The sequence below is a fragment of the Oncorhynchus keta genome, chromosome 34 (genome assembly GCF_023373465.1).
Source record: "Oncorhynchus keta strain PuntledgeMale-10-30-2019 chromosome 34, Oket_V2, whole genome shotgun sequence".
Taxonomy (NCBI): Eukaryota; Metazoa; Chordata; class Actinopteri; order Salmoniformes; family Salmonidae; genus Oncorhynchus; species Oncorhynchus keta.
The window spans coordinates 81,380,655-81,403,535 of record NC_068454.1 but is presented as its reverse complement, the minus strand read 5'-3'; the positions used below and the strand labels follow the sequence as shown (position 1 = coordinate 81,403,535).

The following is a 22,881-nucleotide window of genomic DNA, read 5'->3' as shown; positions in this document are numbered from 1 at the left end:
GATTTTGAGTGAAAACCTCCTTCCATCAGCAAGGGCATTGAAGATGAAACGTGGCTGGGTCTTTCAGCATGACAATGATCCCAAACACACCGCCCGGGCAACGAAGGAGTGGCTTCGTAAGAAGCATTTCAAGGTCCTGGAGTGGCCTAGCCAGTCTCCAGATCTCAACCCCATAGAAAATCTTTGGAGGGAGTTGAAAGTCCGTGTTGCCCAGCAACAGCCCCAAAACATTACTGCTCTAGAGGAGATCCGCATGGAGGAATAGGCCAAAATACCAGCAAGAGTGTGTGAAAACCTTGTGAAGACTTACAGAAAACGTTTGACCTGTCATTGCCAACAAAGGGTATATAACAAAGTATTGAGATAAACTTTTGTTATTGACCAAATACTTATTTTCCACCATAATTTGCAAATTCATTAAAAATCCTACAATGTGATTTTCTGGATTTTTCCCCCTCATTTTGTCTGTCATAGTCGAAGTGTACCTATGATGAAAATTACAGGCCTCTCTCATCTTTTTAAGTGGGAGAACTTGCACAATTGGTGGCTGACTACATACTTTTTTGCTCCACTGTATGTCTGGATATGACCTCTGAGTCATCGTCTTGCATCCTGGTTGGCCCCTACAACACACTTATACACCACAGACAACCATACCATTCTAAGTGTGGTATAATCTGATCATTGACCTTTGCCCCCAGGTGTCCCTGGAGGTGCTGACAGGAGACCCCACCATCCGCTGGGGAGACAAGTCCTACAACTCCCTCTCCTTCGCCGACGGAACCTTCGGATCCATCTGTGACGTGAGTTACTGTTTTGTAGAGAGAGAGATGATTGCTCCTCTGTTAGCAGTAGTGTAATGATGTTTTGTTGTGAGTGTGCTCCTATATATGGTAATTGCTGGTGTGTGTTGCAGCATGCCCCATTTGAAGGCATGGTGCTGGTAACTCACTGTTACTATGTGGATCAGCAACTCAAAGCTACAGACGGCAAGTGGAAGGTAAATACCATTTCTATTGAACTTATTTTAGGTGACTGTATATATTGTTTGTCCTTAATTCCAAGTATCTTACTTCCACTGTAAGCAAACAGTATATTTGTTGATGTGTGTGTCTATGTAGGGCTCTGAGACGGTGCGGCCTATGCCTCTTCCTGAAGAGTTGGTCTTCACTGTGGATGACAGGGTCAGGAGTGACGTTGCACATGCCAAGCAACAGTACTTTGAGACTGTGAGCACACACACACACACACACACACACACACACACACACACACACACACACACACACACACACACACACACACACACACACACACACACACACACACACACACACACACACACACACACACACACACACACACACACACACACACACACACACACACACACACACACACACACACACACACACACACTCATGACTCTGTGCATCTCCCTGGTCGTCAGATTGGACCATCGCAGGTGTTGTGTTCATCACAAACACACCCTCACAGGCCCTTACTCTCCCCACCACACACACACAACTCTAATCTGTGTGATATCTGGTTTGACAGACACCTGTGTGTGTGTCTCCAGACTCAGGACTTGCAGGTGGTGTGTTATGCGTTCACCTCGTTTGGGAAAGCAGCCATCAAACAGAGGAAGCTCCACCCAGACACCTTCATACAACTGGCCCTTCAACTGGCTTATTACAGACAGCATGGGAGGTAATACCATCCATCCAGTCAGGGCCGGTTCTAGCCTTTTGGGGGCCCTAAGCGAGATTTCGTTGGGTCCTAAGCTAGGCCATAGGGTGGAGAGACATTATTTTCAGTTTTAATGCTAATTTCTTGTAATTCTACACATTTTGCCATGACTTATGCCATGTTAATGATGATAGAGTGAGTGACTAACAAAATCAATAGGGGCCCCCTGGAGGTCAGGGCCCTTAGACACCCTGGTCGGGGTTCAGCCATGATTACAAGTTTAGATAGCTGGCTAGACTAACTTACCAATTTAAGAAATGTTAGAAGACATGGTGAATTGATTGACTGCCAGAGCATAACAAGAGAGAAATTGCTGGTGTAGAACCTCATTTCGACCTTGTAACTGGTGTATTCTACTATTCTAATTTGGGGTGAGGTTGAGGGCGGCCTGGGGCCCTAACTAACGCCTTATATTCTCTTATGCTTGGAGCCGGCCCTGCATCCACTATCCATCCAATTAATCCATCCATCCACCCAACATTCATATATCCATCAACTTCATCCATCCTTCCTCCCCAATATTCTCTCCATAACTGATGATTGATGATAATCCCCCCTCCCAGGTTAGGTAGTTGCTATGAGACAGCGATGACCAGAAGGTTCTACCATGGCAGGACTGAGACCATGAGGCCCTGTACCCTGGAGGCACAGAACTGGTGCCATACCATGCTCCTCCCTGCAGCCAGCGTAAGTGTGAGAGTGTGTGTATCCAGTAAACGATTAGTTCTTCATATATTGTCATGCCATACATGTAAATCTGGCGACCAGGATACTTACACTCTGACTTTCTGTATGTCTCCCAGGCTGAGGCTAAGAGGAAAGCCCTGCTGCTGGCCTTCAACAAGCATAACAAACTGATGGCTGAGGCACAGAACGGAAAAGGTTTTGACAGACATCTCCTGGGCCTTTACCTGATCGCCAAGGAGGAGGGACTTCCTATGCCAGACCTTTTCACTGATCCACTGTATTCCAAGAGGTGTGTGTGTGTGTGTGTGTGTGTGTGTGTGTGTGTGTGTGTGTGTGTGTGTGTGTGTGTGTGTGTGTGTGTGTGTGGTGTTTTGTAATTTGTGTTTTGTAATTTGTGTGTGTTCTCTCTCCAGTGGAGGCGGCGGTAACTTTACCCTGTCCACCAGTCTGGCTGGCTACACCACAGTCCTGGGAGCGGTTGCTCCCATGGTGCACCATGGCTACGGGTTCTTCTACCGCATCAATGAGGACAGGTGGGCTAACACACCCACACACAAGACCTGGACTATGGACAATGACCATTCATTAAATGAATACATTTTTATCTGATTATTGTAGGCTTGTTTGACATTTTATTGCATTGTTAGGAGCTAGTAACATGAGCATATCACTGCACCCGCTATAACGTCTGCTAAACTGTGTACGCGACCAGTAATCTTTGATTTGATTTTGAACAGTTACTTCAGCTATTTGGTCTCTCATGTAGTTAGTAGAATTTGTAGATGTTCTTTAGTATATCTGTCTTCTCTAGGATGGCCTGATAGAAGCTTCTGGTGTCTGTCCTGTTTCAGGATCGTGGCTTCCTGTTCAGCGTGGAAGTCCAGTCCAGAGACAGATGCAGAGACACTGTTCCAGAACCTGGTTACCTCCCTACATGAGATGCTACATCTCGCTACCACAGCGCAGCTCTAACACACACACACACACACACACACACACGCGCGTGCGCAGAGTTTCTAGATGCCGGCTAAAAAAATAACCGTTTAATATTGTCCAGATCAATGCAAAGGCATTGTAACAATGTGGCAGGTAGCCTAGAAGTTAGAATTAGGCCAGTTACTGAAAGGTTGCTAGTTTGATTCCCCGAGCCAATAAATCTTTTGCTGTGCCTTTGAGCAAGCCTCTTAACCCTAATTGCTCCTTTGCCATCACCCTACTCTCCAGGGTTGTCTCGGGGGGAGTTGGGATATGCAAAAAATACATGTCCAATGTGAAATAGGACAAGTATAAGCACCCACCAAATTATTATTACAATGCAGCCCTTGATTGTTTTCTTAATGTTTACAAGAAATACATTATTTGTTTAAATGCAGCTTAACAAATGTGTTTATTTTGCACTTTAATTCATGTAATTCTCTGTGATTTTGTGCAACAGCTAGATTGGGAATTTCCTGTGTTAAAATGTATTGATTGAACTTCCTACCATGATTCCACAAATTCAGGTAATGCCTCCTTGTTTTGGCCTGTTTGCTTCTGATTCGTTCCTAGTGAATATGACTCAAGACTAAGAGCAGGAAACGTCCCCTGGCACTAGAATGAGTTATACCATAGAGATACAGTTGAAGTCAGAAGTTCACATACACTAATTTGACTGTGCCTTTAAACAGCTTGGAAAATTCATGAAAATTATGTCATGGCTTTAGAAGCTTCTGATAGGCTAATTGACATCATTTGAGCCAATTGGAGGTGTACCTGTGGATCTATTTCAAGTCCTACCTTCAAACTCACTGCCTCTTTGCTTGACATTGTGGGTAAATCAAACGAAATCAGCCAAGACCTCAGAAAAATAATTGTAGACCTCCACAAGTCTGGTTCATACTTGGGAGCAATTTCCAAACGCCTGAAGGTACCACGTTCATCTGTACAAACAATAGTACGAAGTATAAACACCATGGGACCACACAGCCATCATACTTCTCAGGAAGGAGACGTGTTCTGTCTCCTTGAGATGAACGTACTTTGGTGCGAAAAGTGCAAATCAATCCCAGAACAACAGAAAAGGACCGTGTGAAGATGCTGGAGGAAACAGGTACAAAAGTATCTATATCCACAGGAAAATGAGTCCTATATCGACATAACCTGAAAGGCCGCTCACCAAGGAAGAAGCCACTGCTCCAAAACCGCCATTTAAAAAAGCCAGACTACCGTTTGCAACTGCACATGGGGACAAAGATCATACTTTTTGGAGAAATGTCCTCTGGTCTGATGAAACAAAACTAGAACTGCTTGGCCATAATGACCATGTTTGGAGGAAAAAGGGGAAGGCTTGCAAGCCGAAGACCACCATCCCAACTGTGAAGCACGGGGGTGACAACATCATGTTGTGGGGGTGCTTTGGAAAAAGGGCTTAAGGACAACAAAGTCAAGGTATTGGAGTGGCCATCACAAAGCCCTGACCTCAATCCTATAGAAAATGTGAGGGCAGAACTGAAAAAGCCTGTGTGAGCAAGGAGGCCTACAAACCTGACTCAGTTGCACCAGCTCTGTCATGAGGAATTTTCAAAAATGTACCCAATTTATTGTGGGAAGCTTGTGGAGGGCTACCCAAAACGTTTTACCCAAGTTAAACAATTTAAAGACAATGCTAACAAATTCTAATTGAGTGTATGTAAACTTCTGAACTTCGGATGAAAGAAATAAAAGCTGAAATAAATCATTCTTTCTACTATTATTCTGACATTTCACCTTCTTTAAAATAAAGTGGTGATCCTAACTGACCTAAGACAGAGATTTCTTTACAAGGATTAAATGTCAGGAATTGTGACAACTGAGTTTAAATATATTTGGCTAAGGTGTATGTAAACTTCCGACTTCAACTGTAGATAGAAGACTGTAGTGCCCAAAAGCCCATTTCAGCATGGGCAGTGTCATTGAGGACTTCCTATGGGTGGCAGGTAGCCTAGCTGTTAAGAGCATTGGGCCAGTAACCGAAAGGTCGCTGGTTCAACTCCCCAAACCGAGTAGGTGAAAAATGTGTCTGTGACTTTGAGCAAGGCACTTTACACTAATTGCTCTTGTAACTCTCTCTGGATAAGAGCATCTGCTCAATGACTCAAATGTAAAAAGGTATGGGTTAAGGAAGGATCACATAATTCCATCAGGATTATACTCGTAAATGAGACATTCCAGAACTGCAGTTGGCAGTATATCGCAAACCTTTGGTTTATATCTGTTCAAACATCTAGGTGGCAGTGTGCTAACCTGGGTACCAGTCTTTTTAGCTAACATTCCATTGCTTGACACTTCTGTCATTTCTTCAATCTTCAAATATGAACATTATATCATTCATGAGCTCGAGGACATCAGAGGATTTGATCCTGATTCAATAACCCTCATAGTTATCCTCCAATCAAACGTTATGCAAATTTTGGAACTTTTTTCTACACAGATCTTGGTGTCCTGTTGCTAAGCTATGTTTTTTTTGCTAGGTTTTAGCTCAAGTTGCTAACTTGAGTCTTAAAGGATCTACATGTACAATTTTTGCATTGTAATTTCATAAAATGTCTCATATACCTGCAGTAATAGTGGAATGATGGTGTTTCACAATATTTTCACTTTTTAAAAAATGTTGGCCCAAAACAAAATCACATTCTAAAATGCAGACTTTTTCCTATTTGGCAACAAAAGCCAGACCGGCTTCTGTTGTTAAGATGGGAAAACTGCATCCCCATCTCTTCCATCCTGCGACCCTAAGAGACATGTTCATCGCCTCCTGGAGCACGACGAACAATGGCAGACTGGGGAAAGCGGCCTATGTAGAAATCACTCTGTCATTTCCTGGCTGCTAAAACTCAACACTCTTTGTTCAATTTCAGTTTGTGAGAAAACAATAACTGAATAGTGTAGGGAATCGGTGTACCATTAAATTGCATTGAAATATACTTTCAATAACAAATATTGTTTTTTACGGCTATTTGAAGTTGGTGGACAAAACTTAAAGTAAAATAGTGTCCATCATGGTCCATGCTATCCGCGATTCTTGGGACGTACCAACTCTGAAATTTACAAAGTTTAGGGTAGGTGTTTAGGGTAGGCATGTCCCAAGGAATCGGTTTAGCACTAACATCTCCACCATGTTACAGGGAAACGGGATTCGGGGGAGTTCTTTGTAATACAACCTACTGTAGTTAATAGTGTAATCTGTGGAATACAGTGAATTATATGAGACGATGTCGAGTTAATGGAGCAGGTGTGGATATACTCCAAGCTCTCTTCCTAGTCTGCCACCGAAATGTCAGTCCGTAGTGCTTCATCCCATTTTGCCTTAATGGCATCTGTAGAAGGTGTGCTAACAGATTGAAAAGAGTCATATCGACGAGATATCGCTTTGTCTGGTGGTGGGGTGGGGCATATTTTTATGCATCTGTCAAACATTTAGCATTCACAAATGTCGGAAGATGTTTTCTAACATAGTCTCTAATCTGTAGGTATCTGAAAAAGTTACGTCTGGGAAGATTATACATTTCACTCAGCAACTCAAAGGAGGCAAAGGTCCCTTCTATTTATAGATCCCCTATGGCATTTATCCCTAGCTCTCCCCATCACTCAAATGTGTTATCAAGGTTAGAGGTGAAAAAGGAGGGATTCTTGGCAACAGGGAGCATGAATGAAATTGGTCAAAATGGACTTTAATTTGCTTCCAGATTCGGGCTGTGCTGTGTGTAATAGGAGTGTTACTAAATTCAGCAAAAAAAGAAACATCCTCACTGCCAACTGCGTTTATTTTAAGCAAACTTAACATGTGTAAATATGTGTGTAAACATAACAAGATTCAACAACTGAGACATAAACTGAACAAAGGGGGGTTGGTCAAAATCAAAAGTAACAGTCAGTATCTGGTGTGGCCAATAGCTACATTAAATACTGCAGTGCATCTCCTCCTCATGGACCGCCCCAGACCACGACGGACCCTCCACCTCCAAATCGATCCCGCTCCAGAGTACAAGCCTCGGTGTAACGCTCATTCCTTCGATGATAAATGCGAATCCGACCATCACCCCTGGTGAGACAAAACCGTGACTCCTCAGTGAAGAGCACTTTTTGCCAGTCCTGTCTGGTCCAGCAATGGTGGGTTTGTGCCCATAGGTGACGTTGTTGCCGGTGATGTCTGGTGAGGACCTGCCTTACGACAACAGGCCTACAAGCCCTCAATCCAGCCTCTCTCAGCCTATTGCGGACAGTCTGAGCACTGATGGAGGGTGTCGTGGCATTTTCCTGTATTACCGAATGATGAGAGAGCAAACCACACACCAGTCAGAATTATTTAAACTTCATCTTTAATTATATGAGCTTCACCATAGCCCTGTGACTCTCAGATCAATTCAGTGTCTATAAATGAATTCTGAGAGTGCTTACAAAATAATACTTAATCTTTTATAGCCACGATACACCCCTCTCAACTCACAATGACGAACCACAGATCTTTGGAACTTCACAAAGGGCCTTTTACTTGAAAGAGGAGTATCCCATAGCCAGATAGCATTAGCTATAAATTATCGTTCAGTTTGGTCTCTTAGACGAGGTTCTACTTCTCGTTCTTGGTACTTCATATTACCAAAACATTACCTCATCCAATGGCATATATCAATTGTAAATTCTATATACTCCCAACTCAAATACAACCCACCCCTGGACAAGCTCCCTGAGGGGAGTGAGCCTCTAGGTCATATACTATGAAAGATAAGTTTCAACATCAGAGGGGACATACAATGGTTCCAGACACTGCCATACTCCTCCCCCCAATGGGAAAAGGAGGGAGTGACTGGAGTACAGACATAGTGGAGCCCTTCACATGGTTTCACAGATATATTCATTATGAAGACAATGTTCAAACCTGACTTCTCCCTTTCTGATATTCTGCCTATTACCAGACATGTAAAAGACAAGTCTGACCTCTCCCCTCTCTGGGCCCCAAGTGGCTTTTCCCTAGAGAAGAGAGAGGAAAATGCAACTGCCAACAGTATAGTCCAAAAGAAGACATTCTAATGACAAGTATAAAGTAAATAAAACATCTTATTTATCTATGTTACCTAACTAATTCTGATTCAGCTACGACAAGGGATTGTGTGTTCCTGGTGTAACTCGGGCAGTTGTTGTTGCCATCCTGTAACTGTCCCACATGTGTGATGTTCGGATGTACCGATCCTGTGCAGGTGTTGTTACACATGGTCTGCCACTGCGAGGACGATCTGCTGTCCATCATGTCTCCCTGTAGTCTTAGGCGTCTCACGGTACAGATATTGCAATGTATTGCCCTGGCCACATCTGCAGTCCTCATGCCTCCTTGCAGCATGCCTAATGGACTTTCACGCAGATGAGCAGGGACCCTGGGCATCTTTCTTTTGGTGATTTTCAGAGTCAGTAGAAAGGCCTCTTTTTAGTGTCATAAGTTTTCATAACTGTGACCTTAATTACCTACTGTCTGTAAGCTGTTAGTGTCTTAACGACCGTTCCACAAGTGCCTGTTCATTAATTGTTTATGGTTCATTGAACAAGCATGGGAAACAGTGGGAAACCCTTTACAATGAAGATCTGTGAAGTTATTTGGATTTTTATGAATTATCTTTGAAAGACAGAGTCCTGAAAAGGGGAGTTTATAAAGTGACATCTCCAAATTGACAGGTGACAAAATCACAGAACAAATAGAGAAGGGGTGGCAATCCTCACGCTCCATACTAAGCCAACTGGAGGACGGAAGTGCATCATCCAGACAAAACGTAACAGCATGGAGGTTAGTGACCCAATAGTAAAATATAACATTTGGGAGAGACAATCCTCCTTCCATCTTGGATTTACAGAGGTGTTTTTTTACCTATCCTGTGTGTTTTATAATCCCAGATGAATGGAATGATAATTGAGTCCAGTTGTTTATGAAAGGATTTAGGTATGAATACTGGGATGTTCTGGAATATGTAGAGCAGGTGTGGGCGGAAGACCATTTTAATGGAATTAATTCTTCTGAGCAGAGAAATTGGGAGAGTTCTCTGAAATTGTATGTTTGCCTTAAGATTTTGCATCAGAGAGGGGAAATTCTCTTTAAATAGTGAGGAGTATCGTTTGGTAACTACAATTCCTAGGAAGGTATATTTTTCTGAAGAGAACTTAAATGGAAGAAGTTCTAGCCAAGAAGTGTTTTGCAACCGTATGGGCATTAATTCGCTCTTGTTCCAATTTATTCTGTATCCTGAGAAGGTACCAAACAAATGAATCAAATCAAGAATAGCTGGAATACTAGATCGGGGTTCTGTTACATAGAGGAGAATGTAATCTGCGTATGGAGAAATCTTATTTAGAGTTTATTTAGTATTATAGCCATGTACTGCTGCGTGAGATCTGATCGCCTGAGCGAGAGGTTCAATAATTAGAACAAAGAGCAGAGGCGACAGCGCACAACCCTGCATTGTCCCTCTATAAAGGTTAAATCGGGGCGACAATGATTGGTTAATGAGTATTCTTGCACAGGGGTTCCTATATAAAAGCTGGATCCAATTTATGGACACATCTCCAATATTACATTTCTGTTGGACCTTGAATAGATGGGACCACTCAACTTGGTCAAAGGCCTTTTCGGCATCAAGAGATATAACGGCAAGGTCCACGTTGGGTAACCTCTGAGCATACATAATGTTGAAGAGGCGCCTGAGATTGAAGAATGATTTTCTGTTAGGGATAAAGCCGGTCTGGTCCGAATGGACCAATTTGCCCAATAAAGTGCTAAGCCTGTTAGCCAGAGTTTTAGCTAAAATATTTTGGTCTGTATTAAGGAGAGATATTGGTCTATATTACCCTTCTTATGTATAACTGTAATGAACGCCTCATCCAAAGTAGGTGGGAGAGCCCCATCCTCATTGGCCTAAACCAACATTTTGTGTAGATAGGGAGAGTGCATGTTGCCGAATGTTTTATAGAATTCACCAGGGTATCCATCTGGGCCCGAGGTCTTGCCACTCTTTAGAGATTTAATTGTTTCTCGTATTTCTCCAAGAGATATTTCCCTATTCAGGAAGTTGGAATCTTCCTGGTTCAGGGCAGGGAGATTAGTCCTCCAAAAAGTGTTGCATAATTAAGGGGTTAGAATCTGCTTTAGATGTGTATATAGAGTCTCGTAAAACTGACGGAATCTGTCATAGATGTCTTTAGGGGAAGAGAGTAATTCCCCAGGTGCAGATTTAACTTTGTGAATCATTCGGCCACTCAGTATTTCGAAGTTGTCTGGCGAGTAATTTGTGTGGTTTGTCACCAAACTCAAAATATTTTTGATTGGCATAGAGAAAAGATTTATCCATTTTAGCTGAGATAATTTGATTATATTCCAATTTTAAAGAGGTAATTTTGAAAAATGTTTCTCCATAGATGGATTTTCCCTATCCACTAAGTGAATTTGTCCCTCCAATTCTACAAATGTTTGTCTGTTTTGCCTACTCCTGGCAGCCTGAAGGGAAATTATACAGCCTCTCAGATAAGCCTTCAGTGTTTCCCACAATAATGCTGGGGAAGTCTCTGTGTTGTCATTGGTATCAAAGAAAAATATAATTTGGTATTTAAGATGTTCACAGAATGTTGGTTCTGTGAGGAGCTGAGGATTCAACCTCCAGACCCTCTCGTTTGATACGATGTCACCCAATCTCAGGGAGAAGGTGAGTGGACTGTGGTCAGAGATTATAATGTCATGATACCTCACATTACAGGTATAAGGGAGTAATTTCGTATCAACCAAAAAGTAGTCAATTCGGGTATAAACATTGTGAATATGAGAGTAAAAGGAATATTCCCTTCCCGTTGGGTTAGAGATCCTCCAAATATCAAATAAATTCGATTTTTTTTATATAGGTATTCACACTAAACGCGCGAACAAAAAGGGGTATTTGGACATAAATGATGTACTTTATCGAACAAATCAAACATTTATTGTGGAACTGGGATTCCTGGGAGTGCATTCTGATAAAGATCATCAAAGGTAAGTGAATATCTAGAACACTATTTCTGACTTCTGTTGACTCCAACATGGCGGATATCTGTATGGCTTGATTTGTTGTCTGAGCGCCGTACTCAGATTATTGCATGGTTTGCTTTTTCCGTTAAAAAAAGTGTATCTATAATTCATGCATGATAGTTGTATCTTTTATCAATGTTTATTATGAGTATTTCTGTGAATTGAAGTGGCTCTCTGCAAAATCACTGGATGTTTTGGAACTACTAAACAACTCGCCAAACTCAGAGTTTTGTATGTAAATATGAACTTTATCAAACAAAACATACATGTATTGTGTAACATGAATTCCTATGTGTGTCATCTGATGAAGATCATCAAAGGTTAGTGATTAATTTGATCTCTATTTCTGCTTTTATTGACTCCTCTCTTTGGCTGGAAAATGGCTGTGTGTGTTTTTGTGACTAGGCTCTGACCTAACATAATCATATGTTGTGCTTTCACTGTAAAGCCTTTTTGAAAAGGTACACTGTGGTGGGATTAACAACACGTTTATCTTTAAAATGTTGTAAAATAATCCTATGTTTGAGGAATTTTAATTTTGAAATTTCTGTTTTGAATTTGGCGCCCTGCACTTTCACTTGTCATATCGATCCCGTTAGCGGGATTCAAGCCGAAGTAGAGTGGATCTCTCCTATTACGATCACATAACGGCCCTCTTTATCCGCAATAGTTGTTTTATGTAGAAAGGGTTCATTTAGCATCTAATAAACCAAAACAGAATAAGTTGCAGCATAAACATATTGCACACTTAAGTATCATCCTGTGTCGATCCCTGAGATAAGCAAGCTATAACAGCGCAAGGTTATATAGCTAAGCAATGCCGGTCTAAACATAAACCACCAGCAACCGATATAGACAGCAGTACATTTACATATTGTGGGTTGGGAGATCGGAACAAGGATTTTTCTAAATTAAATGTACCCGCCAATCAAATTGATTTATTTTTGGGAGAAAAAAAATATATAGATATATATACACACACACACACACGAAATGTACACACATACATATCTACACAAACATGTATACCCCAAAATAATAATACACATACATAATAATAATACTATTCTAAGAGAAAAAAAACAAGTACAAATGATAATTATATGTACACACAACGACACACATATACACAAACACCACAGAAGGCTGGTGGGAACCTAATGGGGAGAGCGGCCCACGGCTATGACAGAGGCAGAATGGCACAAAACACCAACATGATATCCAGGTGTCTGATGCCACCCCATCTGCCTCGCCCCATCCATCACCACCAGTTCCCTGCAAACAGCAAATAAATGGTATGATAATAAGAATGAGAAATAAATAACGGAACAAAACAAAAAGGGGGGAATATAAGCATATCTATCCGAAAGTGTCAATGATCAAACCTGCAAAGCCACTCAAACAGAAATCGCTCTAAACTCCAACGACAGGTCAGTCGTCCAGCCGGAAAGAAAGTGAAATTAAAGTGAAATGAAAGCTCTGACCGCACCCCATTGGCCGGCTCAGCGTCTTACATGCCCGGGAGCGACAATAACATTTCAGTTGGCAGCCCTTACTGAGACAGTTTAATAAAGGTTTCACCCTTTATCGCATAGTATGGATTCGAGTCCATGAGCAGACTCTAACACACGAGGTGCTCTAACCCATACGGGGTATTGGTGTATATTCCCGGATAAACTTCTCTGCGTCCAAAACCGAGGAGAGACAAATCTTCTCACCAGAGGGAGGGGTAATTCTGAGTCTGGCAGGGAAGAACAAGGCTGGGCGAAGATGGAGTTTGTAGAGTTTGGTCATGATATCTCTGTAGCCGGTGCGATGCTTTGCCACATAGGGCGCATAATCCTCATAGACACCGAAGGGATGTCCTTTATGTAACAGGTTACCCCTCATTCGAGCCTCACACAGAATAAGATCTTTGGTCTTGAAACTGTGACAGATGATTACCGGGCGGGGACGTTGGCCCGGTCCAGGCATGGGGACAAGAGCGTGATGTGCACGGTCCAGCTGCAGATCTGAAGCCAAAACATCCGATCCCATTGTATCCCTCAATAGCTTGGCGAATAAGTCAGTGGGGCGAGAGCCAGCCTCTACCCCCTCTGCCAGACCAACAACGAGAAGGTTATGACGTCTGGATCGGCCCTCTAGGTCAACCACTTTCACAGAAAGCCTCTGCACACTCTCCTGCAAGGACGTGCATAGCTTCTCCAACTCGTCGATCCTACCAGCGTTGAATTCAGAAGCCTTCTCAAGGTCCACAATACTCTGGCCCTGCGAAGCAACTGATCGAATGATGCTCTCAATTTTGGTGTCCAGTTCAGCAATAGTGGCCTTAAGATCCTCAGCTAAAGCAACATGTAGTTCTCCCAGAGCCCTGGGAAGTTCTGAAAGTGTCACGTTGTTACCTGAGCCTTCTGCCAATTCTGTCTCGTTGTTTGGTGGGGAGGAGGCCTCCGATGAGTTTTAGTATTTTTTTCACCTTTATTTAACTGTCAGCAAGTCAGTAAAGAACAAAGTTATATTCTTACGTAAAAAGGTTGCAGGAGCCTCTCATACACAGCCGTTCACTCCAACATGCTAGCTCCACCAATCAATGATGTTTATCTTGAACAAATAAATGAATTAAGGTTTCTGTCTATTGGTGCTTATTGTTTTGAACTGAACAAATTAGAAAGACAGATTTTATATTATATATGAGTCCCATTGAACACAAATTAAGGCCGGTCTACGCACCACAGAGTTTTACTGTGTGTTGCAAATGTATTTCTTGCACTTGATGCATGTATACTGTGTTTTCCTGTCCTTTTTGGGTCCATACACACATCGCAGCACTTCTTGTTGCTACTGGCTGCAATCTAGAAGGATGAAAACACTTAGTTCAGGAATTTTACTAACTAATCTCACTCACTCACATATTTGGTTACAGCAGGCCAAGATAGGAGAGTCAGGCACACACACACAAATGCAACAATATCACCCAAACTTACGTCTGGTATTGAAGTTCTGTGGGTCGGGCGGATGGGGCATCAGCATCCTCCTCCTGAATCCTCCTCATCCTTGTGATATGTTGCCTCCTCTTGATTTGATGTCTTACCAATGCCTTGCCCAGCTCCTTGAGAAAGAGCAGTCTCCTCTGGAGCTTCCCTCTGTTCCAATCTGAGTTCAACGCCATCCAGATGACTGCTGTTCCAGATGACTGCTGTTGCCTGCTGTTCATTGACAGCCACAAGTCAACAATTTTATATTTGCTGAGTTGACTGCCCAATTACTGGATTTCCGACAGTAGACTAGGCCTATGAGCTCATAATGTGACAAAACAATCTACAGCATTTAAAAAAATAAGCTATTGATCCTTGCGGCTAAATTATGTAGTATTTAATGATTTAATTTATTTATAGAGAGAGGATTAGTTATATAATTTGGCAAATGTATTTCAATTTACTTCGCAGCAATTCAACCAGTGGGATAGTGCCATTATTGTAGGTAGCTTACAGGACAGCATTTTTATTATTAAGCCATAATTTCTTAATTTGGTACCGACATAAAACCTATTTGTATAAAATCATTTTAGAATATACAGACACTGCATCATCCAAATTTCATGAATGCCTATTCCTATAAATACTGTAAGTGACTAAAGGAAAATAATATATTTTTGAATTCATAAAACACCAAATTAGGTCTTCCTTATTATAAATGATGCAATCATCACTGTTAATCATGAATGACAATTCTTCACGTTTTACAGGTCAAACGTCCATGCTGCATCCCAACCATTTGATCCCAATTACTTTCATGGGAATATACATTTCAATCTTCTTGAATGATGTAAGTGTGACTTTCCTGGTCCCGTCCCTAAAGTCAGTGAGTCAACACAGGAAAGAGTAATGTATGGATAGTTAATTTATTTCCAAAACTACAAACATGGGACACACAGTATGGATGAATGAGGAGTAGTGACAGGATATAAATAGCACTCCCACAGCAATTCTCCATAAATCTGCTGTATAATATACTAACAAAAGAACAATTGAAATGTCTATCAAAGTCATTGGGATCATACAGTGGATTTAACAACTTTATTAATTCATAATTTGGGTGATTCTGCAGGGCACTTACATGTCCTCGGGTCAATTTGGGGGATTTGATCAAAAATAAAACAAATACTTGTATGTTAAGTTCACACTGGAATCACCCCATACTTTTTTAAACACCTCTCTATCAAATATTTTAGCTACTTTTCAGATGCATTTTATACCTTCATTTCACTTTTTTGCCCTTAACAGACTTAAGTCTGTTTTTCTATGAGAAAACATTAATAATTACACATTATATAATGTTATGTACTACAGAAAGAGTAAATTAAATCAAATCTATCAATATTTATTGAGAGTATGCCCTTTATATTGTTTTCTACATAAAATATACCTGTCCGTTGGGGGGAGTGTCATTTCCACCACTGAGGACAAATTCCTCATTAATAAAGTTAAGAGAATGTTAATTTAGTTACCATGGAAACATATTGTGACACTGAAGCGCATGGCTGTAGTGGACAGTTGTTCCAGATGTGATGTCCAGAAGTTGGAAGAAATATCGAGGTAAATATTGCTTGTGTAGAGAATATTTTAATTGTCAGTCATTTTCAAGCAGGCTAGAATTTCTTTCATTTGTGGTCGAACTTTTGAATTAAAAAAATATATTTTATATATTTAGTGTAAATGATATGCTAGCTGTAATACTAATCAAAGCATGCTAAGCTGTCTGTCAATTTTCTGTAGGAACTGTAGAAATGTCATTTACATCACAAACTTAGGTGTGATGGAAATGACAGAAATCCATTATCTTATTGGTTTTTACTTTCGGCTTATTTAATCATGTTTAAAATGAATTGAATCCAGAAAATGCTCCAAGGTGTGCACAAGTTGAAATATAAGTAGTATTTGTCTTTATTTTTAGAAGATGCCACATAAAACAGCACAGAGGTCACAGACATTTAGAAACAAATTCAAAAATGATCATATACGATACCAGGAACATCTGCAAAAAGACAAGGAGAGATACTGGAAGAAAAGAGAATGGAAAAGTGAAATCTATCTCTGAGCTTACAAAGCGAGAACAAAGAAACGAGATGGAAATGTAACCAACGGAATAGAAGACAAACTAAAGAGAACAGTTGCAATGGAGACCTACCTATCAGGCAACACACCACCTCAGTCACCAGATGACCTGCAGCCAGAACATGAGACCTACCTATCAGGCAACACACCACCTCAGTCACCAGATGACCTGCAGCCAGAACATGAGACCTACCTATCAGGCAACACACCACCTCAGTCACCAGATGACCTGCAGCCAGAACATGAGACCTACCTATCAGGCAACACACCACCTCAGTCACCAGATGACCTGCAGCCAGAACATGAGACCTACCTGACCTGCATCAGGCAACACACCACCTCAGTCACCAGATGACCTGCAGCCAGAACATGAGACCTACCTATCAGGCAACACACCACCTCAGTCACCAGATGACCTGCAGCCAGAACATGAGACCTACCTATCAGGCAACACACCACCTCAGTCACCAGATGACCTGCAGCCAGAACATGAGACCTACCTATCAGGCAACACACCACCTCAGTCACCAGATGACCTGCAGCCAGAACATGTCAGACCTGCACCTGAGACCTACCTCAGGCAACACACCACCTCAGTCACCAGATGACCTGCAGCCAGAACATGAGACCTACCTATCAGGCAACACACCACCTCAGTCACCAGATGACCTGCAGCCAGAACATGAGACCTACCTATCAGGCAACACACCACCTCAGTCACCAGATGACCTGCAGCCAGAACATGAGACCTACCTATCAGGCAACACACCACCTCAGTCACCAGATGACCTGCAGCCAGAACATGAGACCTACCTATCAGGCAACACACCACCTCAGTCACCAGATGACCTGCAGCCAGAACATGAGACCTACCTATCAGGCAACACACCACCTCAGTCACCAGATGACCTGCAGCCAGAACATGAGACCTACCTATCAGGCAACACACCACCTCAGTCACCAGATGACCTGCAGCCAGAACATGAGACCAACCTATCAGGCAACACACCACCTCAGTCACCAGATGACCTGCAGCCAGAACATGAGACCTACCTATCAGGCAACACACCACCTCAGTCACCAGATGACCTGCAGCCAGAACATGAGACCTACCTATCAGGCAACACACCACCTCAGTCACCAGATGACCTGCAGCCAGAACATGAGACCTACCTATCAGGCAACACACCACCTCAGTCACCAGATGACCTGCAGCCAGAACATGAGATCTACCTATCAGGCAACACACCACCTCAGTCACCAGATGACCTGCAGCCAGAACATGAGACCTACCTATCAGGCAACACACCACCTCAGTCACCAGATGACCTGCAGCCAGAACATGAGACCTACCTATCAGGCAACACACCACCTCAGTCACCAGATGTCTTTGTAGTAGCAGAATTAGTTAGCTAACATTGATAAATAAGATGTTGTATTTATATAATAATGCTTATGTGAGATATTTGTCATTAGAATGTCTTCTTTTGGATAATACTGTTTGCAGTTTGCAGTTATCCCTTCTCTGCTAGGGCTTAGTCACATTGGGCCCCAGAGAGGGAAGAGGTCAGGCCTGTCTTCTTATGGGAATGTGTCTAACTATTTACATGTCCCCTCTGAGGTTGCCCTTATCTTGATTTAGTATACGACCTAAGAGGCTCACTGTCTTTTCTGATCTTGTCCAGGAGGGGGTGTATTTGATATATGCCATTGGATGAGGTAATGTTTTTGGTTCTAAGTGGTACCAAGAATGAGATAGGAACTTAGTTTATGCTGTCTGGCTATGTGTGTCTTTGCTATAAAGGACCTCAGTTGCCAATATGTAAGCACTTTCAGATAATTAATTTGTAGACACTGAAATGATCTGAGGGTCACAGGGTTGTGATGAAGCTTATATAATTAAAGATGGACTTTATGATAACTCTGACTTGTGTGTGGTTTGCTCTCTCATGATTTGGTAATACAGGAAATTTCCACGACAACTTGCAGCCAGAACATGAGGCTAACATACCTGCCCCTAACTTACCTGCCCTGATGCACACCCTGATACCCCTTCCTCATTGTCTGCAACATGAATGAGAAGTCGAATACTTGCTGGAAGGAAAAAAGTTGGAAGAGGTCGGTCAAAAGCATACAAAGATCTTAGTATGACAAATGTCAAACTTGATAATGCTTTACAGAAAGCTGAGAAATACAAAAAAAGGTATGATTGACTGATGAACAAAATGAAGAGACAAGATTCCCCAAAGACAATACAGCAAATGAAGGGAACTCTAAAGAACTTGAGAAGGATGTTATTGTTTCAAAATGCCATCATTGCAGAGTTAAAACAAAAGTATTATAAAATGTGCAGTGCCAAGGACAAAGTGGTTTCAGAGGCAACATCCTGAGAAAGTATGGCCTGGTCAAAGCCACAAACAGAGATTTTGAATTTTCAGCAAAAGCAATGAGGGCAGATGAAAACAGGCCATCAAGTCTTCAATACTCCAGGAAAAATCAGTGTAACAGAATTGGCACTGCCACAGAAGAGAAAATCACTAGATTCTATGAACATGACGACAACAGCAGAGCAACTACTTTTTGGGTTGTCAAGCCAACAGTCCAGGATAGGGACACATGTTGTAATGGTTTTCTTCATCTGAACAAGAGGTGGACCAAAGCGCAGCGTGGTTGTTTTGATTCATGCTTTAATAAATCACTACACATGAACAAACTAACAAAAACAAGAAATGTGAAAACTCAAAACAGTCCTATCTGGTGCAGAGACAGGAACAATCACCCACAAACACACAGTGAAACCCAGGCTACCTAAGTATGATTCTCAATCAAAGACAACTAATGACACCTGCCTCTGATTGAGAACCATACTAGGCCGAAACATAGAAATACCCAAAACATAGAAAAACAAACATAGACTGCCCACCCAACTCACGCCCTCACCATACTAACTAAATTCAAAACACAGGAAATAAAGGTCAGAACGTGACACATGTCCCTGCAAAACCCAAGCCAACCTCCAGTTCATGGCGGACAAACTACAGCATCACAAAGTGATCAGCTGCAGCAACACTGAGAAAGTTTGAGTCTTTGTGCTGTGAGAACCTGAAGAAAGAGTGCATGTACACAGAGTGCTCCCTTCGCCAAGCAAAAGAGCTTAAAACATCTGACTTTGATGCTGGCGAGCAGATATGGTGGTTTGAGTGGTAAAACAAAGCTGAAGAGAGAGAAGAAAAACAAAGAGGGAAACATTACATTTGACAGTAAAAGAAAAGGTATGTGGCACACTGCAGATTCTACTGGATGACTTCTCCAAAGGATGAAAGAGAAGCTGGGGAAACACGTGTACAACATTCAGCACCAATACTCCAAACAGAGAGTTAAGAGAATCTGGGGAAAGAGGAGATCATTGTGCATATTGACTTTGCAGAGAACTACCTGTGTAAATCCACCAGTGAAATCCAGGCAGTTCACTTTGGTGATTCTCACAAGCAGGTGACCCTCCACACCTGTGTTGGATATACCACAAATTATACAGTTTCACTTTGCTCACTGAGCTCTTCTATGCGGCATGATCCCTCTGTTATCTGAGCCCATCTCTCAAAACACTGGCCTACTTCCTTGATCTCTGCCCATCAGCTACTGCTGTACGCCTTGAGTGATGGGCCTACAACCCAGTATAGGTCTGAAATGTTTAACAATGGTTGTTCAAAATGTTTGCAATAAAATATTGTTTTCATACATTATTTTAAACATAGATGTCATTTCCATCACAACCCATATTTTGAGGTAAATGAGTATATTATGTATAATTTACATTCATTTGTTTTAGATATGGAAATCATATGGTGGTTATTATAATCTCACAAAAAGGTTGGGTGCAAATATCTTATTTTTCGTGATAAATAAATGTTTTCAGCTGTCACCAAGGCAAGTTTAAACATTCAGGCGTCGTGTTGAATCATTAATATCAGGAAAACAATCACTTGAAATAATATTCAATACAAGTTCATGTACAAATGTATAAGAAATCCGTTATGAATCAATTGTATGATTTAATTTACAACGAAAATGGATGTTTAATGACGTTGATGGAAATTACATTTGTCTATGGCTGTCTGGGGAAAATGACAAAAATACATAAATTCCTGAATAGTACGATCGCAGTCATTATCAGATATAGTTTCTAGACAAATCAAAGACAACTACAATACTGGTAAAATGGTGTTTGAATAAGTTTTAATTTATGAAAGTTTGCACGGCCAAAGTGCCGAAGTTGAATAATCACCCATTTACTATAATAAAAATATTGTTTCCATGTGTAATCTCATATTCACAACATCAGAATGAACTAACCATTTTAGTATTCAAAATATATCAACTGAACCTGAAATTACTCAACGTCACACTCTTGTGGCAAGGAAATATCATACACCTTGAATGTACCACATATTTTCCAAAACTAACAAAACCAGGCTATTGCGCTGCTAGCTGGTGCTCATACATTTATAAAACATATAATTTATACATTTGTCATAAATTACCTGCAATCATGGGACACACACAGTATGGATGAATGATGGGTAATCTACGGGATATAAATAGCACTCCTAAAGAAGATGCTTTTCGAATTAGTTGCTAACTTCAAGTATGGAACTTTAGCTAGCATAAAACCCATATGGCAAATAACATATAGAGTGGCTTATTTGACGCCAAACCAACAACACTAGTTACTAATAACATAAATTGCTCATGTACGATGTAAAAGGTAGATTTTATTATGCAATGTCAATTTGATACATTTCTATCCCGGGACCATTCCATTTTCAACTCAACCACAGCAATTCTCCATAAATCTGCCGTGTTTTACTTAGAATCCCATACCTGTATTAGACAATGTAAACACACTAATCCACCAGGAGGTGGCATAATACCCATTTTTATGCAGGAATTTAACAATTGAATTACACTGTTACATAAGTAAGGGTGGCTAACCAGCCGAACTAATCACATTTTAGAACAGATGGAATAAAAATAACCAGCACAGTCCTTCTAAATTGTCTTAAGAAATGACATGGTGTTTTGGTATGTCAGTAGCCTGACATTATCATGCTATTATATTCAATGTGTTATGTAGAATACTAATGAATCATTAAGTGATCTTTCGATACATAGCACCATTCTGAGAAGTGGTGGAGCATCACTCCGCTGAGCACCGCTGGCAGCACTACACCCCTGATTATAACTGTTGGGTGACTTCGGAAGTCTCACATAACCACAGCTCTATGAACTAAGTGCCACATTCAGTTTTTACACCATTGCAGCAGCAGGTCAAAAGATTCGGGGTTGACCCAAAATAATTTGGTGTTAAAGTGCCGAAAGCCAGGTCCTGGTGATGTACATGTTGTCCTTTGGTAAATTCAGAACGTTTTTATCCCAGAGCTTTCAGCAGCGAGCACACTGGACACTCTGGCAGAGGAGTAGGGTTAATCCGAGTGGTCTGACCTCACACCTGCGTGTGGTGATCGCGTTTGGTGTGGGGGGACAAAATCAAATTTCACACGATGGCGCACGCTAGTGATGGGTCCTTTGCGAACGAGCCGAGTCTTGTAGGTGAACGTTGGGAGTCGGCTCGCATATCAGAAGAGCCGTATCTATTTGTAAAAATATAAAAATAAAATAAGGTATAAATAATCAAAAGATTTAAATGAATAAAAATACCTAATTCAAAGAACGAAAACATTAATAAAATAATATAGGCCTAAATGCTTAAACACGCACACATTCATTCTGTCTGCTCAGACTAACAGCCTCACCGGTTGTTCCTGTCAATCAGACACGCAGTGTCAACCAATGAACCCAAGATGCGTGAGGGAGGGCTGAGCCAACTCACTCACCGTCACACACTTAGCAGCCAAGGCGAGAGAGGAAGAACAGCTGTGAAAACAACAGCTGGAAAATGAGTCAGAAGCACAGTAGCATTTGGATGCATTTTAATAATGTAGACAATGTTAAAGTACAGTGTAGAATTTGCAAAAACAAAATATCCTAAAGCCGGTTCTACGCATAACCTACACATGCGAACTGTGCACCCAACTGTGACGCAAGCTGTAGCGGAGCGTCGAGAAACTAGCGGATTACTCAGTCAAGTAGACCTACTCCGTGACCCACAGCAACGCAGTCTTCTATGGACAAGTTAATGCCAAAGTCTATGTCTGAAGCAAAACAAGGCCAATTTGATATTGCATTGGCTAAAATGATTGCCACCGATTTCCAGCCATT

At 41.5% G+C, this 22,881-nt stretch overlaps 1 protein-coding gene and 1 long non-coding RNA gene across 13 annotated transcripts in view; one reads left to right on the top strand and one right to left on the bottom strand.

The window, feature by feature from the left end:
- LOC118367937 (acyl-CoA-binding domain-containing protein 7-like) overlaps window positions 1–22,881 on the top strand; it is an 81,884-nt gene that overhangs the window by 39,271 nt on the left and 19,732 nt on the right. For 2 of the 12 annotated variants that reach the window (XM_052495562.1, XM_052495550.1), the window contains 8 exons: window positions 702–803; window positions 917–1,000; window positions 1,122–1,229; window positions 1,580–1,710; window positions 2,313–2,436; window positions 2,553–2,725; window positions 2,850–2,969; window positions 3,288–5,213. The exons of 4 other annotated variants lie outside the window; for them this stretch is intronic. In XM_052495562.1, coding sequence (XP_052351522.1) covers window positions 702–803; window positions 917–1,000; window positions 1,122–1,229; window positions 1,580–1,710; window positions 2,313–2,436; window positions 2,553–2,725; window positions 2,850–2,969; window positions 3,288–3,408 — 963 coding nt within the window. In that variant the 3' untranslated portion in view covers window positions 3,409–5,213. Of the gene's footprint in view, window positions 1–701; window positions 804–916; window positions 1,001–1,121; window positions 1,230–1,579; window positions 1,711–2,312; window positions 2,437–2,552; window positions 2,726–2,849; window positions 2,970–3,287; window positions 5,214–22,881 lie in introns of those variants that run through there. 6 more of the 12 variants (XM_052495561.1, XM_052495552.1, XM_052495560.1 and 3 more) reach the window with 5 other exon arrangements.
- On the bottom strand, window positions 16,614–17,973 carry LOC127915362 (uncharacterized). The gene is made up of 3 exons (XR_008091128.1): window positions 17,632–17,973; window positions 16,983–17,138; window positions 16,614–16,915 (listed from the first exon to the last, which is right to left on the bottom strand). It is a non-coding gene; the product is annotated as an uncharacterized LOC127915362 (long non-coding RNA).